The 25823-nt window shown below is 41.8% G+C and overlaps 1 protein-coding gene across 4 annotated transcripts; it reads right to left on the bottom strand.

Moving 5' to 3' along the window:
* Positions 1-3973: 3973 nt before the first annotated feature.
* Positions 3974-22320, bottom strand: LOC144206579 (uncharacterized). 4 transcript variants are annotated; one of them, XR_013328384.1, is made up of 5 exons: positions 22057-22320; positions 21433-21572; positions 10890-11058; positions 4262-4422; positions 3974-4088 (listed from the first exon to the last, which is right to left on the bottom strand). XR_013328384.1 is itself a non-coding variant. In XM_077731628.1 (4 exons), the coding sequence occupies exons 1-4, from the start codon at positions 16750-16752 to the stop codon at positions 5644-5646; spliced, it is 315 nt and encodes a 104-aa protein (XP_077587754.1). In that variant the 5' UTR covers positions 16753-16834; the 3' UTR covers positions 5284-5643. The 4 variants fall into 4 exon arrangements, 1 of the variants encoding a protein (XP_077587754.1); XR_013328385.1 differs by lacking the exons at positions 3974-4088; positions 4262-4422 and adding an exon at positions 5284-5661; XM_077731628.1 differs by lacking the exons at positions 3974-4088; positions 4262-4422; positions 21433-21572; positions 22057-22320 and adding exons at positions 5284-5661; positions 6940-7026; positions 16712-16834.
* Between the last annotated feature and the right edge of the window lie 3503 nt (positions 22321-25823).

Genomic DNA, 25823 nt, shown 5'->3' with positions numbered 1-25823 from the left:
AGAAAGATAGGACCAAAAAAATGATCCTTAGTTACATAAGACAGACAATTCTCCAAACTTGATCAGAGCAAGGGGCTGAATATAATAAATATGATCAGTTGTGAACAATTTATTGTCAGTAGAGGGCACTATTGTCTTACCAAAGTGCCCCTTTCACTTTCTTGCTCATACCTTTCCCCCTTACCCTTCACCAATAAATCACTTTCCCAGATAGTTAATGGATATAGAAGCAGATCATGAGTGAGCTATCTGCTCGGCGATAATTTAAGTGAAGATCCCCACACTGATTGCTGTGAAAGGTTATTTATTTCAACAATAATGCGGGACACAAAGGGGGAATCTGGCTGAGATTACCTGCAGCTGCACGGTAGAGTGCTCATCTCCAATGGAGCAGCGTGTAAATTGGGTTCACTTTCCCCAATGAAAATACAGACTGCAGTTTATTTCAACTTTATGCACATGGAAGGCTGTGTTCCCCTCTCAAGGGTGGCTGGGGACTCAGAGATGGCTTGCTATACGAGGGGAGGGTGGGTTTAGACCTTGAAAAATGTCTCTTTTGTCCCCGAGTTTCCTGAAGGCTGAACTATTGAGGTTTAGTTGTCCACGCGACAGTTTTCACTCTCCTCTAATTAAATAGACAATAAGGAAATTGTCTCCTGCCTGCCAGATTAAATTAAAAAAAAGAACCAAAAATGTGCCCTTGATAAACTCTAGGCCTATGTTGCACGTGTGCATTTTCACATGGATGATGGGCACTATTGATTGGCTGTGTTGGTGAAGCACCTTGGGGCAACAAAGCCAGCTTGGTACAGACTCTCCACATCTCCTCTCATGCAGAAAAATGCTTGATTAAGGCCTAACTGACATGTCTACAAAGTCCTGGGGAGAGAGAGAGAAGAGGAAATGGCTCCATATGCTTCCCCATGTGGTTGCAACAACCCAAATAAGAAGTGTGGCAGCAGTGGCTGTCTGGTGTGGCCTGGCGTCCAATAACCTCCAATCACAGTGGTCTGTCAGCAACTGTAAACACAGCACTGCCGAGTGAGCGCAACCTAAAAGCCTCAGTGTAGGCTTCTCTGCACACTTGGGTATACAATGTATACTTTTACATGTCTATCATGCTGCAGGCTTTCAAGTACGCTGTCAGTCAAGATATGCATCAGACATGGACCCAATGCAGTTTGAGATATAAGCATTGGGTAAAATGATAGGAGCCCTTGAGCTGCATGATAAGCACTGTCACATAGACATAACATATGTACCTATGCTATGCTTTGCGTAACGATCCAATAGGGTTTTGCTTGACTCAACCTGGGGCTGTGCGTGAATAGTGCGACGTTACAATAGTGGTCAATAGTAGTCTCCAGGTAGCTTTTTTGGTTTGGGCTCTCTAGGGGACCGGATGTCCTTTCTGACTTCTATAGAAGTGGCAAAGGTAGTACTTATACTCTTACAGATATTTAAATTTTGGGTATTAATGTAAGAGAGAAAATGCACTGGAAAAGTGGAAGTCAAACTCCTACTTTGTTTTATGATGATGAGATGATCTGATTCCCTGATGGTGTAATGGTTCATTGGGCTGATTAAGGTGGAAGCAACGTGGAATCAATTCCCTCTCAGTGGTGGTATGATTATGAATAGGGTTTGTTGTCCAGCACTCCAGCACCAAGGATACGGCTGTGAAAAATTAATAAAGACGATGGAATGGGGGGTGCAAGTTCATTTAGACCTCATGTAATATACAGTATATTCATTCATTCATTCATTCATTTATTTTCTGAACTGCTTTTCCTCACAAGGGTCGTTGGGGGTACCCTGAATCGGTGGACAGCTGATCACAGGACAAAAGGAAACAGAAAACCATTCACACTAACCAAGGACAATTTAGAATGTCCAACAAGCCAACTTTGCATCCTTTTGGGATGTGGGAGGAAACCGGAGTACCCAGAGAATACTAGGGTAGAACATGCAAACTCCACATAGGAAGATCCACCCTTCCATATAGGAAGATCCACCCAGGAATTGAGCTCTCGATCACAGGACAGTCAGTCCCATTTGCTAAAAGTTTATCCATTGGGCCAAAAAAAAAAACACAAGTACAGTAACAATTGTACTTGTTTGTTGTTTCTTCTACCAAAGTGCTTGGAGTGATAGAAGTGATAGGCAAGCTTCTATACACAGCTCTCTGTCCAGATGGGTGGATCCCAAGAGATGGCATAGGGACAGTTGGGTGGCATTTCCTTGGGGAGCACAAGGGACAAGAGGGGACCTGTCTGAGACTGGCAGCTGTACTACTCCTTCTGGCACAGGGCACCCGAGGGTGGACCTGCTGCTCAACTTGTGTCACAGTGGTGTATGACAAATGGCGGCATGCTTCTGCTGCCCTGCTTTGTTTGATGAAATGAATAGATTGAAGGACAACTGCAAACATCGTCTTGAGAATTAGCTTCGGGGCGGAGGGTGTTTTGGAAGATCAGACAGTCAGACAAATGAAAATAAAGCAATATCATTTGAGCTCATAAACATGCAATGTTCCACTATAATGGGACAGTGGGGATGAGGCATGATTTTATTTACATATGGATGAGTCAATTCTTATTTCCATGCACGCCATTTTCTTCACTTTAACGTGCACTTGAAGTCATTCATAGTAGGATCATATTTCATCTTGGAATAAGGGGAGTTCCAAAGCATTTTGAAGAAATAAAACAAGAAAGAGCCCAGCTTCACTCTGAAGTCTAAGCAGGCTTTATTAAAAGTGCATGATGATTGATAACCTGTCATTCATTGGAACAATCGTGGCCAATCCCGTTTGTCGGAGCAAGCTCTGCTTTCCCTTTCCTCATTCTTTATGCCTCTATCAACCCCAACACATCCACTTTCCATTGAAAACTTGTAATTGAATGCATTTTTCCCCATGATTGTGATTAATCATATTAATTTGAACTCATTAAAAGATGTTTGAAGTTATGACCATTAGATTAATGAAATTAGTGCTTTTACACTTGGCATGGTAAAAAAGGGACAAGCAGACCACGACTGTTCTGAAACATCTGGAATTTGCTTCTAATTGAATGTCGGATTTTATTAATAATGTAATTTATAAAAGTCCTTGAGGGGAAATTTAACATAGATTCAGTTCCTAAGAGTGGAAAATTAATTAAAATTCCTACTGATGTTTCTGGTAAAAGAAGCACAAGCCCTGTTAACCCAAGTCCAACTTTGTGTACACATAGAGAATCTCTCGGAGGTAACCTAAAGGAGGAGTGTGGGCTTGCTTTTTAAAAGAAATTCTTAATGACCCCTGAGACAGTTTCTTATCTAGCCGATTATTTTATGTTTGTCCAGCTTCTTAATGGTAACTTATACAGTTAGTACAGCCTCTGTGTCCATCCATATTGGCTTTGTTAAACAATAAGCATGTTGTATACATGTTTTTGAATGGACCAATAAATGTACAGATTGCTTGTGGAAAGGTTCACATAGTGGGCTTTTGTGAAAATAAACTAATTCATAGTTAATGTTGCATTCAAGAGCCTCCACTTCTGTTCTGAGTCAGTATCGGAAACAGTCCGGTATAGAAAATAATACTCATTAATTCATTTTATGTTCTGCTTTTCTTTACAATGGTCGCAGTGGTGATGGAACCTATCTGTGCGAATTATCGGGAGTAGGTGGGGGTTTACCCTGAATTGGTGGCTGTTGTGGTAGAAGGCCTTGCGGGCATTGTGATTGCTTGTGTGAGGTTTAAAGCATAATTTCCGAGTTTAGTTCACAGTGATAATGATTAAATAGTATTTATAAAAAAAACAGAAGACAAACTTCACCCTATTTTTCACATGGTTAATATCATATTAGCTTTTTTTGTATTAACATTAAAACAGGTACTTGAACAAAATTTAGTTAAGAGTCAAACGGCAGATTTTGGGTTGAATCCAAGCGATCCTTGTAATGTTGCCTGGCCTTTCGCAGTGATTGACATCCAGGTCAAGCTTTGACACTTTAGGTGCAGTAGGGGTCTGACACTTGTGTTGCATTGGCTCTGCGTGCCATTTTAGCTCTGCATATTCACAAGCCTGTCTCCCACTCTGCAAGCCAATTCATAATTACCAGCTGTTGGCTTGTCAAGATTGGTCCTGGCCATAGTGCGCGCACGCACACATATGCTTATATATTTATATTCATTGTGAAGAGCCCCTTGCCATGGATGGATTTCAGAGGCCATGAACCCATCCTCCTCCCCTGAATGATGGACACTCACCTGAAAGCTGAAATGCATCCTCAGTGGAGCTGCTCTCAGCATCCCATGGCAGTTTTCCTCTTTCTCTCTTGGTGTCTCACTCATTTATTTCCTCCCCCACCTGCTTTGTGCCTTCTGCCCACACGTCAGGAACTTTTGCATCAAGTCCAGTTCAGTCTGGCCTGGAAGAGAGGAAAGTGTATGTAAATGAAGTGCGGTCGTTTCTGGCCCTTTGCTATGTGTGTTTGTCATGCCTGTTTAGCTGAAGTTGAAATGTAAATATAGACTGTGGTAGATCTGGCCTGCGATAGGCTGCTTGAAATTCCAATAAACAAGTAGCTGTCCACCTGTAATAAATGATACCCATAAAAAGGGGTGATTCCCTCCGCAGATAAAGATGAAAAGTAATTGTTTGTGCTCACACAAAATTAATCAGATCAAAACAGGGGCAATCATTTTAAAGAGACACCAGACCCATAAAAAGGGAAGAGCTGTGATAAAGTATTGGCTATCAGGCATGCAGTCTGGAGGTTAGTATTACAATATTATTGAGGGCCAGTATTCATGTGGCTGAAGATAGCATTATTGCATATATTCATATATTTATGTTGCATACAAGCAGATTCACAAAGGCAGTCAAGGTACAAGGTCATAAGCAGAGGAGAATTTTGCCTCTATTTGGGCTCTATTTTAAACACTAACACTCAAGTAAGTGGACAATGGTTTGGCTTATTAAATGTTTTTTGTCTAGCCCTAACCTTTGTGTGAAATATAGTAACCATTAGAGAATGAACTTACAATTATCAGACAAACTGATGGGGAAAATGTTATCGTTTAGGACATTTTAAAGAAATATTGTCACTAGTACATGTTTGATTCAAATGTGTATAAGCTTGAACACAAATAAACAACATGATGAATAGGCACGCCATATTTAATTGATTGATTGGTATTAAGTTTGATTTGTTTGCAAGCTTTCTTTTTTCTTTAAAATAGTTCAGAACAAAAAAAGTGCCATTAACACAGCTTTCTCACAGGCACAAATTCTCTAGTAAAACTTTGGCACAATTTGAGAAGAGTTTCCACAAACAGGTATCTAATTTGAAAACTCCAAATTTAATATATACCAAGTTTGATAAACTAGGGAGCAGTTACAGGTTGGTTACAGCACAATGGCTATAGATTTCTGTTCTAAATAGATGAAGAGCAAGGGCATTAGTGTCATGAGTGACGGCATTTGCCTATCGCTATATGACCACTTTTGGGTCTTGTTTATTTTGCCATGGCTGCCATTACTGCATACAAATGAAAGTAAACGAATAGCAGTGCCAAGCAGGGGTGTTCCCTTTGCCCAAATGCCACAGGGACCAACACACAGAGTGTGTGCCCTGTACTCTGAGGTCCTAGATATGACAGATCACCTGGAAAGGGAAGAGGAAACACAAACATGGTTATTTTCACAGCTTTGCTGTAATAAACATACAAAAGCCTCTCCAGCATTCAAAAAGGGAGTCCGTTTTGAGCTCCAAAGCTATTCACATGCTGAGGTCATAGAGCAACGCTATTGGGGTCTTTTGCACTGGCTATGGTCCTGTGCAATGTGTTTACCAGAGCACTGGAGGGAGCGAGAACCCGATGCGCACAAACACTGGTGGAGCACTGAATTTGGAGACCATCCATCCTTTATTTGTTGTGAGAAAACAAGCTTTTTTTGTTCTAACACATCACTTTTCCATTGATTTATGAGAATATAATTGTACTTCACCTGCAGGGATTGCATTCCAAACATTTCCGATTAAGATGGCAATACTTACTATAATAATCCAACTTTACGATAAAGTGACAATGACCTGTTATTAAATTTGAGTGCCTTTCTGCCAAACTTGAGAACAGAGATGGTGTTAACCAGATGAGATCAACAAGTCTTACATTTAACAGTTTTCCTAATTGAGAGGGTGATGAGGCTGAGTCCTCTCGAGGGTATTGTGTGCTTTGCAAAGTGTCTCATCTCGTTACTTTTGAAAATGTGCAGCAAGTTGCCGACGGCGTCTCTTGTAAACGTTCTCTCAGCGGCTTCCTAATTCACTGCCCCTTTTTTTTCTTCATTTCTTTCCCCTTCCCTGGCAGCTTGTAATAGAGTTAATTGTACAATAAACGCTATTCTCTAAATCATTTCCTCTTTGTCCATACAAGATTGATCATGGAAACAATTCTTTCAACTGCTGTAATTTTCATATTTAATGAGCGTGACTCCAAAACTATTATACTAATTACTCAAATCTCACATATCGGTAATGATGCTCGGAGTAATTAATATTGTATTTAATTGAAAATGACCCATTTCGATGGTATGCATGGATATGGGTAGCAGTGGGAAGGTGTTTGTGAGGGAGAAAAGGCTTAAGGACAGTATGTCAAGATGGATAGAGAGTACTACATGACATGGGGTATGTATGTGGGTGAGGACAGGTTTAGGTGTTCCCTCTTGACGTGCTTTTGCAGGTTCTTGCAGCATACGAGTATATCTGTGTGGTTAGGGTGTGCTTGAAACCCCCCTTTCCTGCAATGCCAGGAGCCTGGCTGTGTGATTTATGTGTGGCTCCCTGTTCCACTGTGCATACACTGGAAAATCTCCAGTTTACACAAGAATTGCCTGAAAAATGAGATCTGTGACTACATTCTTTTCATTAGTGGCTTACGCTGGCGTGGAGTCTGGCAGCCTCTGAGCTCCTAATGATGCGCAGTGCAGGCCCGCAGCTTCCCAGCTGCTTGCACATTCTCATTACCTGCAATATTTGAGTCACAAACATCCCTATTTAATTCACACAACAATTAAAATAAGAAAACAGTTGTTAAACCCACGCTGCTTGAGGCAAATCGATGCTCTGGTCCCATGCAAATTAATTTTCAAGATAACATAAACAAGATAGGGACTGAAGCAAAGAATGAATTGTGAAAGGAATGTGAGGAACTTCAGTGTACGACATGTGATAAACAAATTTTTTGACAAATTATTTTTGACAATGAAATAAAAAAAATGTGATTGTCAAGTATGATTATAATAAATTATCCCCTTTTCCTCCTAACTGGTGATTTCTCTGATACACACTGTAGCAATTGTTTTCACTGTGTACTTATATACCTTTCCCATTTACAAGAAATATTGTGTAGCCAGTCACATATTTTATTTCTCTTATGATTTCGTCAACACACAAAAAAACATCCTTGCTTTCTCATTTGATTAAAAAAAAACCCAACAACAAACGCAACAACCTCTCTTCACAAAGCACACCAATATATGTGCACCCACCTTGTCCCCAACTCTCCAGCCATCAGTAAAAAACAATGATGCTCTCATCCCAGGCAGCAGTTCAGTTCTCTTATCTAAATAAGATTTGGCCTTCATTTAAAGGGGGGTGGGAGGGCTCCATCAGTTGGGAGGGATGGCAGAAGAATAGTCAGCAGGATAGGAGACCTAGGGCACCTCATTTTATCTTTATTTATGTCTCTCTGCCTCGCTCTTTTACCAGCAGCAGGACTGCTTGTGCACATGCTGCTGCCGCGACGCACTCAACAATGTAATTGGGGTGATGAAAAATTATCGTGATTGGGGGCATTGCTTTTCTCTCCCTCACCGCCCCCGTGGTCCCTGAGCCCGGTCCCGCTCCTCCCAACACTTTCTCCCCCGTGCCTCCTCTAACCAGTAATAACATCTCCGGGCCCATCTGTCACCATCTAATGTGACAAAGTTTTTATCGCATGTATTAAGGCGGCCAGATTAAAAAGTAAATACAGCAATCTCACCAGGCCGCTGCGCTGGCAGGTTATGGCACATTTCACGGTGGCCTGAGCACCTCATCAGTGTTCCGCCGCCTGTGCCCCTGGCAGGGAAACAAACAGGCCCCCAGGGAGCAGAGCCGGAGGGGGTGAAAGCTGAGGGGACCAAGGTGGGCTTGTGAGTGGGCTGTGAGGGGGGGTGGTGGAGGGTTCGAGGTGCTCAGCAACCAAAGGGGGATGGGGAGTGGGGGTCTTTTGGGGTCCTCCGGGTTAAGGAGATGTTAACGGATACCATTAATGTTATATGTCTTCTTCCCAGTGAGGTAGACGCCAGCCTAGATTGGTCCATTGTTCCCTCCACATTTTCTCTCCTAGATCTCCATGGGCTAAAAAAAGCAAAAGCAAGGGGATCTCCCATGAGTGCCGAAGCTGAAACTCTTTCATGCTTTCTGGTTGTGTGCTTAAAGCCGCCCTCTGCTTGCCTGCATCGCTTTACATCCATGGTCAATGGCTCGATGCAAAAGTGGGTGTCCATCTGGCCCGTCCGTCCCCGCTCGGCACTCAGAAGGAATGCACAGTGACTCTTGGCACCCAAGCTGGCAGATGGGGGACTGAATGCTGTGTGCCTGTCAGATTAGCTGCTGTAATGGCTCATTTGGGCTCCTATGAGGAGATATTAGCACATGTGTTCCATACGTCTGTGTTGAGCTCCATTAAACCAACGGAAGAATCTTTCATGGACGCAAAACACATCTCAGGAATCCCATAAACGGAAGACACTAGTGTGTAAACTGACCCCTTGGAATTTGTAATCTCAATAGTTTAGCCATTGAATAGTTTGCTTTGTTCAAAATTTAATTGATTTTAACTTATTGCAACAACAGTAAATAACCAAAATGAATGAATTAATCTGTAGATATTTATATCTATTTACTTTATACTACTTCCATAAATTCCATACACTGAAATGAGATTCTACAGTAACCTCTACATTGAGTATACACAACACCTACTACTATAGTACTATGGACAGCAATTAGAAGCCCCAAAAATGCTGTTTACTCTTGTCCAGCATGTTTTTGTAGTAGTAGTAGTTGTTTTTTTCAATAGTGACCAAGGTTGATTTGGATAAATCCCAGCTTTAATGAATTACAGGGGCACCCGGCCGGTTTGGCGGAGCAGTAAACGTAAGCGACCACGGAGATTGTCAGCCGAGCACCTGGGATAGTAGGGCTGCGTGCTGGGCCGTGCAGGAAGACAGGCTGGCTGCTGACAGCTTTGTGACAGGTCAGTGTCTGTGCACGAGCGCTATCTGTAGCCTTCCTCCGGTGGGAGAGCCGGTGAACATGTGTAGCTGTCTCTCCGCCTGTCATTAGGGGCTGCTTAGCGAGAGGGCCCCAGAGCGCCACTCCAGTTCACAATTAACTTTGCAGGGAGCTGCAAGTGACAGACTGGAGAGTATTAGGATAGTGTCGGACCAACCGTGAGGACAGGACGGCTGCTGTGCTGTTGTCCCATTCATAACAGATGCAGGTTCACATTGCTGCGCCCCATCGCACATCTTGTGGACCTGAGATGGAACTTTGGACCAAGACCAGCAAATTCTACACCTGCCAGCGTGCACCATTGCATGGTCTGATGGTATTTATCCCTCCAGGTTAGGTTTAAAGAGCCTTTACATGATACTAAACTATCTTCTGGTTGATTTTTCAGAGCATAGAGATTATGTGCAGGTTTGTATAATGTTAAAGATGTTAAATGGGATGGGAAAATTTGAGCAATGTTTTGTCTTATTTATATACCCTTTTTTTTTATTTCCTAGTCACGGTGATAACACTATACTGTGTCTTTATGGAACGATAACGCTGCTTTGAATCACTGACTGCATAGTTTCTCCATAACATACAGGGTGTGATCCTGGTTTCAAAGTGATGGGCAAGGGTAAAATTGTTGTGCATTATGAAATTTCTAACAAAATAAACAAATTATTGCACATGCAGCAACATTGTGATGGTGATCATTGGACTGCACGCTATGGATGCAGGACACCTGCAGTGCTGAAAAGGCCAGGGTCAAACACTTGAGAAGCCCATTGAGCAGTTAGAAGGCTGCCATAAAAGGTCAAGTGGACACATTACTACATTCAGCAAGGAAGATGTGGAAGAAATCAATTCATAATCCCTTTTGTGTGTGTGCAAAGGGAGTGGGTCATCTTTGCTACAGCATGTCTCTTTTTCTTGACGCGTGCTGTTATTGAATGACCTATTGTGTATGAAGTGTTAACACACAAACAGTATTCAGTCACAACATAGACCTTATCTTGCAATTGCCAAGGCGCACAGAGAATCTAAATAGCTCCGCTGTTGCGTGACTTCACTTTCTGTTTAGATGTTCTAAAATACATTTCACATCGTGTAAAACAAAATACATTACAAAAGGGGGAATATTTAACCAAGCCTTTACAGATTGGCTCCTGTTCTTCTCAGAACTTTAGTGTAAAGTGGCCATCTATCATTGATCTCTGCAGCTATTGCGATCTAATATGTGAATGACCTCTCATTAAGTCAAATACAGCAGATTAATCAGCACCATTGGGTTCTACTCAGTAGCAGGATGGGAGTTGGGAGGGAGATGTAATGACTGGGATACGAGATGAGACCGTGCGGGGGAGGAAAGGTTATGTGAAGACATAGAGTAAGTAATGGATCATAGCTCAACAGAGGGGAAAGGCACCTATGTGCATTTTCATCGAGAAGATTGAACCAGAATTTCTTTGCACTTCTGTCTGTACTATATGTGTTTCTGGAAATCATACCTATCACCGTAATCTCTACATTGTACTTGCAAAATAAAGTGCAGTTCGGCATCTTACCGTCGCTGATTTGAAATCTGCTGCGTTGCAGTTTGACTTCGAAAATTGGAGGAGCCGTAACCGTGATGCACCTAGTGGAGGCCGTTGCTGCTTGACGCACCGCTTGCCTGCATGGTTTCCCAGCGGTGTTGTGTCGCGGCTCAATGCCGAACAGCTGTTTCGTTGTGACCTGCGGGCAAAGCTTGACGGTCAAATATTTCACGTAGAATTTGCAATTGTACAGAAAAGCTACTGACCACATTTATATTTTTTATATGGTTAGAAACCTTACACTTATACCTGGGGCCAATTTAGAGTGTTTATTGCAACTGCTTCATAAAAGAGAACACAGGTGGTGTCACGCAGAGTACACAAAGATTTTAGTTTAATGATGATGATTTAAAAAATATCCTTGACATTGATTTTTTTTTTTAAACTAAACTAAAGTGTCTTTGTTTCTCCAATGACCATTCTAGGATTAATGAACACTTCCACTGGATGGAATTGCATAAACACTTTGGTAATAACTATAGAAAAACCTGCCCTAAATGGTGCACTAAAAATTGAAGCAGTTGTGATCATTAAAACAATGAGAGCAATTGTGTGACACAAATGATGATTAGGTGTCATTAGTTAAAGTAAACACTCTCAACTGGAGACAAAAAAAAAAAAACGCTTGAGTATCCCTGATAAATGTCCCGCTCTGAAAATGTTGTGAGTCAATATAGCAGTATTTAAGGCTTTTAAAAACCATCACATGTATCTGCTTCGGAGGCAGACGGAAAACAAAATATGTATAAACAAAGAACCATTCCTTATGCAATGCATTTTATCATACTAGCAGGTTCCCCCTTATCATCCCAAGTTTTATTCATGGAATATTCCTGTGGTAATCTGTAGCGGCCTATAGCGTCCCCCACCGCGACAGCAAGATGGGACACTCACACCTGAACTTTTGATACTCTTTAGAATAATTGCATATCAGCATACAGTATCACTGTGGTGCACACCAAACAAGCTCTCATGCATGGGCAAAAAACCCCACTGTTTGCATAAACCCATTTATTATGAGTGATAGCGCTGCCTTCACTGACATTTTGTAAACTGGAAGTGCCTAATCTTGTTTGGGCTTGATACTTATTAAAATACGAGAATAGTCAGGCAGCCAATGTCCAAAGTAGCAATGGCCACGTCCTGATAGGAGGCATGGTTTTGGTTACAAATATAAATACATTTGTCTTGCGGCCGACTGGCTGGCTGGCTGTGTCCGACATGCTGTCCGAGGTGAGAGGAGCCCCTTTGGCTGCTTGCCTCACTCAAGTGATTAATGATCTGAAAGCAGGATTGCAGGACAACATTGCTGAATGAGAAAGAAGAAAAGTCCACATTCACACCAAACATCACTAGAACTGTCGATATCACCATGAAGACCCCTAGATGTAAAGGTGGATGGCTTCCCGTCTCCGACTGGGATGGTTACAATTGAAGACAAGAGGGGGTAGTGATGGTGAAATAATTGAATTTTACAAAGGCTGGCAGATATCTGAATGTGACTTTGTGCAGCTTCAATCCTTTATCCCTTCTCAGTCCAGAGTATTGACAGCTAAAAACAACAGCCATTATCTGTTAATTACATTAACATTTTATCAGCCATGGGTTGCTAGGGCGAGTGTCCCACAGCTGGAACATAGCTGTCAGTCAGCCACACAAATGTGGAGGATGGGTTGAGTGAAGAGGGGGACAGAGGAGAGGGTCTACTGGCCAGGTGGCGCCAACAGGGGTCCACCATCACCTCACCTATCCACGGAAGACAGGCCAAGATAACCACTGACACCTGCCAAGCTGGATGACCCTCAAGGGGAGCTTAGACTAACCAGTACAACACATCTATGTGGGACAATGGACTTGAGACACATGATGTGCGATCAATGACATGCTGCTGTGGTCGACAACAAAAGGGGGAGCTGTTGGTTCTGTTTGTCTTTTTTTCCACAAGCAGAGATGCTGAAACATCGCAAGCGAGCCGGGCAATTGTTGAGGGCTGTTGTTTTCAAGCTCAAAAAGTGAAAAATAATATTTATCATATCAACATTTTGGAAGCTCATAGAAAATATAAATAGTTTTGGGGAAACTTGTACTTTTGGAAAATTAGAATTCTGGAACTTTACATATTTAAAATAGTCTTATTAGTTTGGAATGTATTCATTCGCTCACCGTTTATCCTCACAGGCGATGCCATGGATTGGTGGCCAGCCAATCACAAGGCACAAGGAAACAGACAACCATTTACGTCCTACCCTGCAAGTTTTTTTTGGATGTGGGAGGAAACCGGAGTACCCGGAGAAAACCCACGCAAGCCCGGGGAGAACATGCAAACTCCACATAATAAGGACCTGGTATATACTCCATCCAAATGTTCCTACATGTCTTTTTCTCATTACAACTCTCATATGTTTTATTTATGCCGTCTGTAGTGTCCAGTTGGGCTGGGCAATAGGCATGGGTGGCACTGCCAAGTGGAGGATAATAGCAGAGGATGCCAACAAGCATTGGAGGACTTGGCAGAGGTTATTGGGTGAGCGCCTCAGTATTGAAGGCTTGGCCTCACGTATGCCGGCAGGTCTTTGGGGTGATCTGCAGACCTCAATTGCATTACCCCCTGGCTCGTCGGGCCTCTACCTTGGGAACCGGGTCCCATCCCTCGTTGCTTCTGGGTCTGTTCATTGATTGGAAGTGGACTTATAACTTAATATTTCACCTGCTTATTTTCCCCACTGATGTTGTTGCCTGTCAGAGGGGTGATGAGGGATCAATGGGAACCTTGTCTGGGCAAGGGAGGTCTCAGCAAGGGTCGTCCGCTGACTGACAGGAGCCCACCGTTCAATTGGCAGCAGGACAGCTCACGGTCAACGAGAAAAGCCGTGTCACTGAGGCCGTGTTGGGTCTGCTTTGCAATTAACATACTTGCTGTGTTTGTACATGTGGAGTAGGAGGGGTGTCTACAGATTTCAGGAGCTGAGGGGTTACCGACTGCTCACTGGGCTGAACACACATAAACACCTCACACCAATACAGAAATGCCAAGAACCACGGCTGACAAAGAGAGAGTAAAAAAAGAAAGAGATATCAAGTGTAGTAATCAAAATGAAAAATGGGTCTCCGGCTACTTTAAGCACGGGCTAATTTATCACCAGAAAGTACGGATAAGTAGCCGAGATGTTGCCGTTCAGTAAGTACCCGTTCTGCACCAAATTATTCCACCCCTGCCTGCGTGCAACCATAAATCATACACTTCCACACATCTTTTCCTATTAGCAGCCTTGCTAGGCATGGACGCGTGCTCAGCTACCAAACACAGACTAATAGGCTTCAACTTTTAATTTTAAGAATGCTCCACACCTCTAAAAGCTCCCCTCCACCAACCTCACACATTCATATCTAGATCCCCACACTACAATCTTCCCATCATGAATACAACTGTGATGTCCAGGTATTCAAGGCCCGGACAGGAGACACTGTCATTTCTTGTGTTACTTGTTTTCTAGGAGGTTTAAACCTTTCTGATCCTGATAGGAGCATGAACCTTTCTCTGTTAGATAGGGTTAATCTTTTACCCTTTGACACTGCTGCACCCCTGCAAATACAAGAATGACTATTGACAAATATTTTTGTGAAGTTTAGACCAAGAAGGAATATTCCCCACTCAAATGAAGCAATAAGCTTGGGTTTTTTTGCATTTTTTTTCCAAATCTATAACATTGGAATGCATATCCAAATAAAATACCATCCAAATACACCTTTGGTGGTGGTGGACATAACAGAACAGTATATATTTACTTTCCATTTTAGGGAACCACAATCAGTATCAACACATTTTCCTAGTCTGGTTATTTTGAGGCAGCATCTTCCACTTCCAACATCAGTGATAATTTTGATCTTAAGTTTGGTTTGGCAATCTCACAAACATTTTCTACCACATTTACTCCCCAACATGAGGGTTCATCTGATTATTTTTCTAGGGTGCACTCTGCACTAGTTTCTAGTCAAACAAAGACTTTTGACATTCCCAATGAACATATCTCCACAAGTGCACCATCAGTATGTGCTAAAAGAAACACACATTTTCCACATTTCCATTCAACATACCAATTCTTTAGAGAAATAACAAAAACAGCTGTATAACAATAGCCATAAATTTATCACATGACGTCCCTGATGACTTGCACTGGGACGCCTAGGCGAAGACAAAAGTCAGATGCTAAGGGGGCGCTCGGTGGTGATGGATGCAGTCTTTGACTAGCTAGTGGAAGTGGCACGATGGCCTGGCATCTCTCTGAAGTGCTCAACTCTGCATTGTGACCAAATCCTGTTATGTCGCCGTTTCAGTGGGGTGACAGCATGAAGAATGCTTGGTTTTGTTCTCCCCACTGTTGCTATCCATCATCCATGGACAAATAGAAGGGGAGAACATTGGCAATCCTTGCCGTGCACCTAGAGGAAGTACCACTCACCCCCGAACCCTTGAGACATCCTGTCTTTGCCACAATACGCCCCGTCCGCTCGCCTGTTGTTACATTATCCCTCCTGCTTTTCACAGACTCAACACTCCATTCCACCCACGGGCAGTATCTTTATGAGGCACCAGAAAGGACAGGAACGGAGGTATATGTGCAGCAGCTCTATTCAGAAACACTTAGCTCGTAAAGGCACCCTCGCCTTCCCCAATCAATTTGCTACTTAAAGGCGGATGTAATTGGAGCTCAGTCAATGTGCCTGCTGTTGAAAGCATCCTGCCTGCTTTTCCTAACCTGACAAAAACACACGCACACACAGGCAAAAACACGCAGACACACTAATGTCCAAGCATCTAATTAAAGTCTCACTTGATCACATTGTGAAGCGGTCAATTGGTGGGGAGCTGTGACAGTGTAATTACTCCCACTGCCTAACACAAAAAGTACTCAGAGCTAATATTTCATTTGAAAATAAACAGAAAAGGCAGGTCTTTGTTGCAATTACCACCAATGAACCGCAGAAAGATCCTATATGGTAATAAGGGGAGAGAATTTAAAGCTTATATTGGCATGCAAAAGGATCATAATTAGTCAAACGTAATTAGCAGAGCTTTACAGAATGATTGGACTTCACAGCCATCCCTGCCTTTCATGGTTGTGTGAAGAGGCGACTATTCCTGCCTATTATTCAGCTGATATCGGCAATGATATTTACCCTTTAATTATATTCACAATTTTAAGAGCACACCACTGCAGGCAACTGTGAAAATAAAGTACATGAATTAAGTTTCTTTCTTCCAACTCGACCGTGAGTTTTAAAACTTCAAAGAAAAATCTTGTGTCATACTAAAACGTGTTTCTAATTTCACAAGTTTTCCTAGCCCAGTTTTCATAAGAGACCTGACACCTGTGACTGGTCCCTGGATAATCACATCGCAGATATAGATGATCAATTATTAATGGTTTTGTTTATTATTGCGCTTGCTGCTAATAAGACATTTGGAAAGAGCCTCTACATTGGATCTCCTGTGCACCACCAGTACAGTGCCATTGTGTATGAAACCAGCTAGTGTTGAGATGTTATCTCGTAAAGAGGCTTATAAATGTACAAGTATGTGGTGTCACATAAAAGCCCCTCTGATTTATTCCTATTGATCAACCACTGAAGACTGAGTCAGCCTCGCAACAGAAATCAAAACACAGTGGCGGCGGCGGCTGACCGGCTACACTGCAGTAGTCTGCAGGACTGGACAGATTAAAATGGAAATTATGCATGATCTATCACGCTTCACTTGAACGTAACTATGCGAGAGAGAGCGCAGTGTGTACCATGTGGAGCGGGGCAGACAGGTGGACGTCCAGAAACGCATGAATATTGCAGGAGGAAGCCAAACAGGCACTCCATCGCCAACTTTGGAGCGCTCTAAACAAACAAGCAGGCGCGATGTGACACCCAAGTTTGCTTAGTGTTTATGTGACATCACAGCTGACCATTGCTAGGCAATGACCCTCAACCTGTCGCTATATGGTGCCCCAGAGGTGTCATAAAAAGCTGGGCAGGGATTTTGCATGGGGATGACAAAGTGCCAACACTCTCCCACCAGGACCTCATTTTCCCTTGCGAAAATGGATAGCACGTCCATTGCGTAGCTTAGTTTAAAATGCAAAATGTGGACATTATCTGGCGTGGAGATTCAGCGGCATCCATCACACTATGCTAATGCAGCCCAGTGGTTAAGATATTCTAATGTAAGCCACCCTGGAGATGTAGAGGAATTAACACAAACAGAGCGGGGCGGCCAGAACACAGAGGGGTCAGGAGATATAGGACAGGAGGGGGGCTACTCCTGAGACAGGCTTGAGCACGCACACGCCCGTGCACACATTTTCATACATGTAACAAATTAAACAATTCACAGCAGGGGTCTTCAATCAGTTGAAATGTGTGATATATTTGCAATGTTAAAAGAGCATTTGGTAATCCTTTAGCTTCTCATTTCTGTCTTTCTCAAAAAAGTCCACCTACGCAATTGTTTATGTCTTTTTTGTGTGCAAGGACAACAATGCTGACTCGCTGACTGAAAGTCAATTGATGCATAATCTTTAGCTGATTGTCTGGAAGCAATATTTGTTTTTTTAATATAACAATGTTTTTAAAAGGGAGACTTGCTGCGACTAAATAAAAAGGGGAAATCTGTCACAAAATTTAAGAAGGTTGTGTTTGGATGAGGAAATATTTATCAATACGTGGGCAACCTGCTTTAAAAGCTTATTTAAACTCACACCTCCTCTTTTCAAATTGATTATAGGTACGTACTAAGTGGATGACAGCAGTGAACTAATTGTGACCACTTGGCTGAAGTGTGCCGGAAGAGTAGTAGTGAATCAGTCCCCTTTGCCGTGGAGGCTGCATCAGGGCATCAATGCACCCTCTCTCCAGTTTAACAGTGTGCCACCGCCTTGCTCTTCCTGCCTGAGCTGTATGTGGGGGCATTATTATCATTATATTAATGTGACATTAATTGCTTTTACTTTTTCACTCCATTAAGTGTGCTCTATCTCTTTGGGAGCCGGGCCAGATGGTTTATCACTTCCCGCGCTGTTGGTGGCGCCATTAATGGGCTAAGACACCGAGCTATAAAATAATTGCGCCGCAGTGTTGGAAATGTTCGGCGTGCTAATTGAAAAGTAATTGCGGAGGTATAGTGCAACTGTCACACCATAAAAGCCTTTCATAGAGGGGGAGAAGGAGGGCTCTCTTGTAAAAGGCTATTGTTTGCTTTCATACTATAAAGTGGTCAAAGATATGCAGCAACAATCTTTATGTTAAGGGAGGGAAATGAGCCATTGAAAAGTCCACTCTTAGTCTCATTTGCCACACGTGTCAATATATCATATTTTATATTGAAGTCTTTATATATCTATGTTTAGTAAAATTATCATTGTAAGCAGGAGTCAATTAGGTCAATGACAACGAGGAGCTGAAATATGACGTAATTGCCTTTATTCAGATAGAAAAAAGAAACAGCTAGTATTTAAACAACTACAATGAAGCAAGTCAAGCGTATTTTCTCATTTATGCCTCGAAAAATTGCCTACTGCGTCCACACACAATACAAGACCCACAATCAATAACTTTGGAGTCACAAAGAATAAAACAATCAATGACTGTTACATGCACTGTTCTATGTCCTAAGTTAACTCCAAATATATAATAGTCAGTTAATTCCAGAAAGCTCTTTCCTCACATTTTCTCTAAATTTAAATGTCCATTTTCAGAATCCCGTCCTTTTTAAATGCTGTGAGCTGACAGTCCAGAGTTTGTGTTCATCCCATTATTGACGAACGCTCGCCATTTAAGGTGATGTCGGGTCAACGAGAGGGCCGCCGCGCTCTGATTTAAGCCGTCATTATGAAAACAAATCAGCCTCTTGCTGCTTATCAGCCTCTCATCGACTCCCTTTTGAGATGCTGTCGACTGACCAATCCAGCATATTGACACCCATTGACTGGGACTTGAGGAAGAGGAAGATGGTGAACTTGTTTAACACAGATCAGGGTCATGGCAACACAGGGGAGGAGGGAGGCTTGGGGGGGTTGTTTATACGTCTGTACGAGATCCAATAGTGCTGCGTGTGCTCCAAATGAGTGGAAAGAAAATCAGGCCTGGACCTGGAGTAATGAATTTAACCAATTGTGTTTCCATGCGCTCTTATATTTGTCCAACATGAACATACAGATTTCATTAGAAAAACAACTATGAACCCAGTAGGTGGAAGATGATATAAAAACTACAGTCTCCTTTCTATGTTGCCTCATGACTCCAAGGTCAACATCTTCAAAAATGGGTTCAAGAAGGAGGAGCCGGACTCCAAACGTGGTCACACCCTCACCGATGCCCGCTCAAGGGCTTCAGGGGGCAGTGACAGCATGTCAAACTAAAGTGAAAAGTGTACCCATTGCCTCTTTATATCTCCATTTGGCACCCTCATTAAGGCCGTTCATGAGCACTTTAGAAGGCCCCAGAACATTCAGCATCACACCAGCCCCCACCCCTTCCTGGCTGCCCCCTTTCTCAATCAAATAACTCTCATTAAAAGCTCATTGGAAGAAGAAAGGGTCACTGCGGTGATTGTAGCCATACAGTGGGATCATACTAATGTAATATTGACTGACCCTCAGTCACCACGGCACCAGTACAATAGCCCAGTCAGGCTGGCTTTTGGTCAGTTTTCCTGGAGCAACTCGAGCCCCCACCCCTCGCAATGCTTATGCATGTGATCCATGGAGCAGATGAAAAAGCACAGCTCCCTTTGCTTGGCTTTCTGACACGGGATGCTCCAGACAGCAGCAGACAAAGTCGGAGGACAAAATCTAAATGCATTCATAAACATTGTCCTCAAAGAGACAGCTCCACAATGCCGTAAATCTTCACCTCATCCTCTTCGCCTCTCAATTCCCTCCCCGCAGGCCGCCTCTGGCCTGTCAAGCTTCAGAGGAAGTATAAACAAGAAGTGTGTGAAAATACAGCTGAGGTGAAGCATGCACAAATGTGCAGCTCAGAGAAAGTGGTCCCCTGTGACTGCATGTGTGGCACCGAACAGTTAACGATGGAAGAAGGGGTTGCACTGAGCCAAAGGATTTGTTTGTTCTCACACTGAAAACACTTGACCGCTTATATACAATGAGAAAATATGTGTCTCAAGCCTACTTTTCTTTTGGAGTTGACGTCAGATTGAAATCCAAATCTGTGAGAGCGACATGGGTTGCTTTGTCGGGACAGCTGTCCACTTCCATCCAGTAGACCACACAGAAGGAAGATGTGCTCTTTCCAGAAAAGGGAGAGAATGTCTCAGTTGCTTGATCATCCACATCTATTTTTGATTCAAGTGAGTGATTTGCATAGAAAAGTTCATAAGCACGGGACATAAGGATATGGCCATAAAAAGTAGCAGTAAAATGTTTTAACTATGACAGAATATTAAAAGTGGCAGTAAATTGTGGCAAAGCCAGAGACTTTGTCGGTTGGGACCGCTAATCTTAGGCTCACTGTACACAGAGAATAAAACATCACCTGAATAGCCCTGACAGATATTCTCGGCTTTCATACTCGCATCCCTGCTGCATTGTTAAGATTTAAGATAATGACACAATGACTTTCACATTGATGCCGACATTGAATCTTTTTTAAGAGGCCTCCCGCCGCACAGCTACGTCGGCCTGTCAGACGCTGGCAGTGAAAGAGTTGAATGTCGTTTCCGCCACGTCGGGAAGAAATTGTTCGTAACATCAGGCCCTCACACTTGTCTCAACTCATTTATTTCAGCCAAGGTCTACGGATATAAATAAAAGGAAATGTTACTGGCGCATTTCAACTCAGCGTCAGCCTTGAGAGCAGTAATGTAACCACATATCATCAAAAGTGCTGAATCTTCTTTTGTCAGCACACATGACGTGCAATTCCTCCAAACATATTCATGCCGCTTGCCATTGCGACAAATAAATAATCACACATGACTCTGGACGGACTCTCAGCCACGGGGGGAATGATCAGTGTCCATCACATTGCCAGAATGGCAAAATGAATAAATTCCAGTCCCATGCACAAAAGTCATACAATTTAGAGTTCACCTAAAGGCCCAATATGTTGCTTGTGAGTTGTGGTTAGACTTTAAAAAACAAGTTTTAATAAATGCTAAAAATAAATGAACACAGTAACTTCAAATATATATATATATCATTTGTTTTTCTCATTTATTAAAACTTGTTTTTTCAAGTCTTACTACAACTCACAAGTAACTTATTTAGTTTATATAAGTATACATAAATGTATATATATAAATAAATATAATGGAGGTGTTTTAGTCAGTTGCAGTTTAACAGGTAGTCCATAGGTGGAGCTCTTTTCATTAGAATACACTAAACTGTACAATGTACATTACATTAAAAGGCCTCATTCCTATGGAGCAACTGCCTTGAGCATTCTGTCTTTTGCCCTCTGGCTTCCTATAGAGAGAAAGGAAGTCTAGTTGAAGAAGGAACTGTTTTACCTTTAATTTGTCACTTTGTTGAACTTGTGAAGTCTTGATGTCCATTTGTATTTCTCTGCCTTTACTTAATCGAGTAAGCACCTAGTAAAGGATCCATAATCTGGCAGGACCCTGGCGCAGAATGACTTAATTGAGGTATTCTGGGGAAAAATAATACAACAATGCACTGAGGATTGTGGGCTATTCCTGCGACAAACACTTCCACATTCTTAACAGAATGGGCATTGGGTGATAAGTATGGCGGTGCAAAGAGGCCCAATGTGCAACAACCGTAAACATTTCATGAGAGATCTTTTACTCACAATTCACAGGCCAGTAAAAAAAGAAACAGCAACATAGTCAGTGAGCTGCCATGCGAGGGTAAAACAATGAGTGTGTTATCTGATGTGGAAAGAAATAGTAAAGCAGTGTCCGGAAAAGGATATGGTAAGATGGAAACTTATTAAATCCTCTTCTTTCCAGCACTATCATTATATCCAGAAACAAACAAAAGACAATATAACAACATGCAACTATACCAAATGCATCTGAAACACTTGAGATTCTGTATTTACTAGTTAACATGGACCAAAAATCAATGCATTATTGAAACTTTGACAGGATTACAATAAATACATTACTCACCATGCAAGCTGCTGAGGAAAGGTATTCCTAATTGCAAATCACTTCAGGCTTGTGAAATTTGACTGTACCAAGTTTCAGTCTGACAACAGGGTGGGTAAATGCTGGCTTTTTTTATTTTTATTTTAAACCTGAATGGTTACAAATAGTCCCATAGGTCATATTTGCTAAATATCCTTATACAGGAAGCCCCAAGCTGATTAGACTGATCTGTAACCTGATTTGACTAAAAAAAAAAAATAATAATAATAATCTGGAAACAGAGCAAAGAAGAGAAACACCCCTAGAAAAAGAGAAGGGACTCTTTGGAATGAATGCATATTTGTCAAATAAAAATTGCTATATTGGAATTTGGAAGATTATTGCTACGGCTTGGAATAAAGTAGCTTTTAAAAAATATTTATTTATTTATTTTTTGATCTCCTTGTTTTTTACCTTTTGTTTATAGCTCAACCAAAAGAAGAACAATATCACCATGAAAACACATTCAATTTGCCATTGCACCGTACAGCTGGGAAATGATCATAATCACATCAGTGTGAGGCATTATTGAGCAAATTACCTCAATTGACCTTTTTTTTAGAACATACAAATCTCTTTTATGTTAAGAATGCAAATATATATATATATTGTCAAGGCTGAATACATTTCCCTGAGTGAATTTTCTATACACTTTGATCAAAAAGTACTGTGTATGATTTCTTATGCAGTCAATAAGAGTGCATTTGTGTGTTTGTGATTGAGACCAAGGTTAAAGGGACACCATACAAGCTTGCCAATGGGGGGAGCGTTGAACAACGAGAGAGGGGTGAGTGGAGGGGGCTTTTTTTGCGAGGGGCTGCGCCCGTGCCCAAGGCCAAAGCCACACAGACGGACACCATATTGAAATTAGCAAATGGACTGCATAGTGTTGCTCGCTGCCCCATTTGCACTTGCCTCTGGATGATATACACATGCGCCCAGCCAAGGGATGGCGCACTTTCAAAAAGGGCAGCGGTGTGCAAAGGAGGTGTGCATGTGTGTGTCTGTAAGGTTGGGAGTGGGGGGTCGTGTCTAACCTCCCTCTGTCCTAAAATGAAATGGGTAGACTCTTATTTATTTACAGCATGTTTTGCACTCATCTCATAACACTGTAAATTACCTACATGGTCAAGGCTCTACCCTCGTTCAGAAGAGTGAAGGGACACTAAAGCATTTGATCTATATGAAATTTCATTCAGGAATCACATGCGATCTGTCCATTTCCATATATCACATTTTACGAGCCGTATTTTAAATACAAAATCAGGTGTATATGAATATAAATGTGTAAATTATGAGCAAGAGTATGTGAGTGTTATATGATGCACAATATGTCTATGGGGCCTCCGACAGACAGAGCATCTTGCAAATATTTATGAGAGTTACGCAATATATCTGGAAAAAGGATAAAGGATGTGTGATGTCCCTCTTCCAGTCTTTGGTGTCCGATCAGATACAGAATTGATAGTCGAGTATAAGTAATAGTGTAGTAAGAATTTTAATGGCATTCTAACAACCTACATTTATTCATGATTTTTGAAAAAGTTTTAAAAACAACAACCAACTAACCTAATTTTACATCATCCAAACTGTGGTTGTGTACTGTAAATATGGGGAAAACGCAGAGAGAATTCCATGAGAGAGAATTCTCCCATGGGGCTGAGTGGCTGGTTTTAACTGCGAGAGGCATGGGGCCTTCTCCATTATAGCGAGCAAGTGCATTTGTTTTAAGGCCAGTGGAGATTTCTAACCTTTGCTTGACACACTGCAAAAGGTCAAGCCCATCTGTGGTTTCCCTATGGAGTTGAGTTGGACCATTTCCTCCGAGCACCTTTGGGCCTTGATAAAATCCTCCCGTGAAGGTATCCCAGTTGTGAGTCTAGGAGACATTCAGGCAACTCACATACAAATACAGAATAATACTTTAAAAAGAGTGTTCAATACATGAAGTTTAGCTTTAGGAATGATTATAAAATAGAAGTACAAATACCCATTTGTATAGAAAAAGATTAAAAAACTACTGCCCCTCACCAAGATAAATAAACACAATGGTAACCTTACTTTTACATATTAATTCACAATATATCAGATAACGCAAATCAATGTAAAGCAATATATTTAAATTAAATTGAACCCTTGATCTTAGAACTGTGTGGTGGACATGCTTACCACTTAAACACCACCTGTGTGAAAGCACTGTGGTTCGTACCAAAGCTGAAATCCCCTATTTATGCATAACAGTCTTCCATAGCCACAGGCATTAAGGCAAATGTAAGTCAAGGTTTGAGATGGAGTTATAAGAAGACCGAATGTCTTCTTTGGATGAAATAATTTTGGTCTGAACCAAAGAAAGCGAACTATCGACACTACTGGTATGGATACGCCTTTAACCAATGATCTATACAAATTTCCTTGCAAAATTCACTCAAAAGATGCTAGTCTAAGGCATCATTATCTTATCTGATGAGGTATTTGTGAAAGTGACATGAATAAAAAAAAACTCCAAACATAACTGTCACCCAAAACCCGATAGCTGCCCACTCAGATGAAGCAATACCCTAATAATGGAGCTCGAAGCATTTTCTGGCTCCTTGGTAATAATGCTGCAATGAGCCTGTGTGGCTTTTTTCTACCATTTGATGGACGTAACCACTCTTATCAGTGTTCCTTATCTCCCTTCATTATTTCCAAAGCAGTGTTTAAATTGGAAAAGCCCATAAGAACGTGTAAATACATGGCAGAGGCAATAAAACATTGAGAAAAGACCCCTCCTCAAAACACACACAACTATGCACACCTCCCACTACAGTGTTCTGTATAGTTAAAGGTAGATACATTGTGTTGATAGTTAGAAATATTTCTGCTACCTCACAGCTTCATCCCACAGATAAAGATACAGAGCGGCAAATAAATCTCAAAGCAACGAATAAAACCCTTCACATGCAGTTAACGTTAAGGGAATGTGTGTTTCTGTGTGTGCGCATGCATTGTTTATTACCAACCAACCTCGGTAAAAGTGAGCCCCAACACAGTTTTGGCTTAAAAGCAGTCATTTCTCAACAAGGTTGGAAAGTCTTTGCAGCCTCTGCTAGTGCATTTGTCTCAGTGAGGCCTTAATTGTTTTCATGCTTTTAAGTCAAAACAGGAAGGATTTAAAGCCACTGGCATGTTTTGGTCAAATAGTAGTTTATTTTTATTTTTTATAGCATCTAGTTCAGATTGTTCTGTGATGTGACACCTACTCACCTTACGTGGGAATTTAAATGGGACTCAGTGAACCTCATTGTCTCACCTTTCATTGTAACTGTAGTTGCATAAGAGTCTGGTGAAAGTCCCGGAGTCGAGCAGGACAAAAGTCTGCCATTAGGTTTTTCAGGACAGCTGCTCAGCTGTGCATTAGTGCGGAGGAGAGTCGCCGTGTAACCTGATAAATGCACTTAAAACAGTGAAGATGGACAATGAGAGGGCGAAATCTCAGACGGCTTGCAGTCGCTGCGCCTGCGAGGCACTTTGACAGCCTATCGATCGGCCAAAGGGAGCTGTGGACTGGGTCAGAGGTACGGGATGTATGGCTCATGTGTACAGCCAGTGGAACAGGAACTGCAGGAACGTAATGGAATTTATTTTAAATGGATCCATTGTTAATCACTCATTGTTTACTAAAGGTTTTAATCACATTGCATTTTTAGGTGCATCAATGCATTGTTAAGCGACTGCTTTAATTTTTTTAGTAGTTCAGATTATGAAAA

Source organism: Stigmatopora nigra, chromosome 13 (genome assembly GCF_051989575.1).
Source record: "Stigmatopora nigra isolate UIUO_SnigA chromosome 13, RoL_Snig_1.1, whole genome shotgun sequence".
In the NCBI taxonomy this organism is placed as follows: domain Eukaryota; kingdom Metazoa; phylum Chordata; class Actinopteri; order Syngnathiformes; family Syngnathidae; genus Stigmatopora; species Stigmatopora nigra.
Note: the sequence above shows the minus strand (reverse complement) of the source record. Positions and strands in the feature narration are given on the sequence as shown.

What these genes read in the sequence shown, in the direction of transcription:
- LOC144206579 (XM_077731628.1), bottom strand. Translation starts at nt 16,752, where the DNA reads ATGCGTTTCTGGACGTCCACCTGTCTGCCCCGCTCCACATG. An exon ending in TGTCTGCCCCGCTCCACATG is followed by an intron (nt 11,059 to 16,711) that starts GTACACACTGCG and finishes CTTTGCCCGCAG; the next exon opens with GTCACAACGAAACAGCTGTT. An exon ending in CAGATTTCAAATCAGCGACG is followed by an intron (nt 7,027 to 10,889) that starts GTAAGATGCCGA and finishes CAAATATTGCAG; the next exon opens with GTAATGAGAATGTGCAAGCA.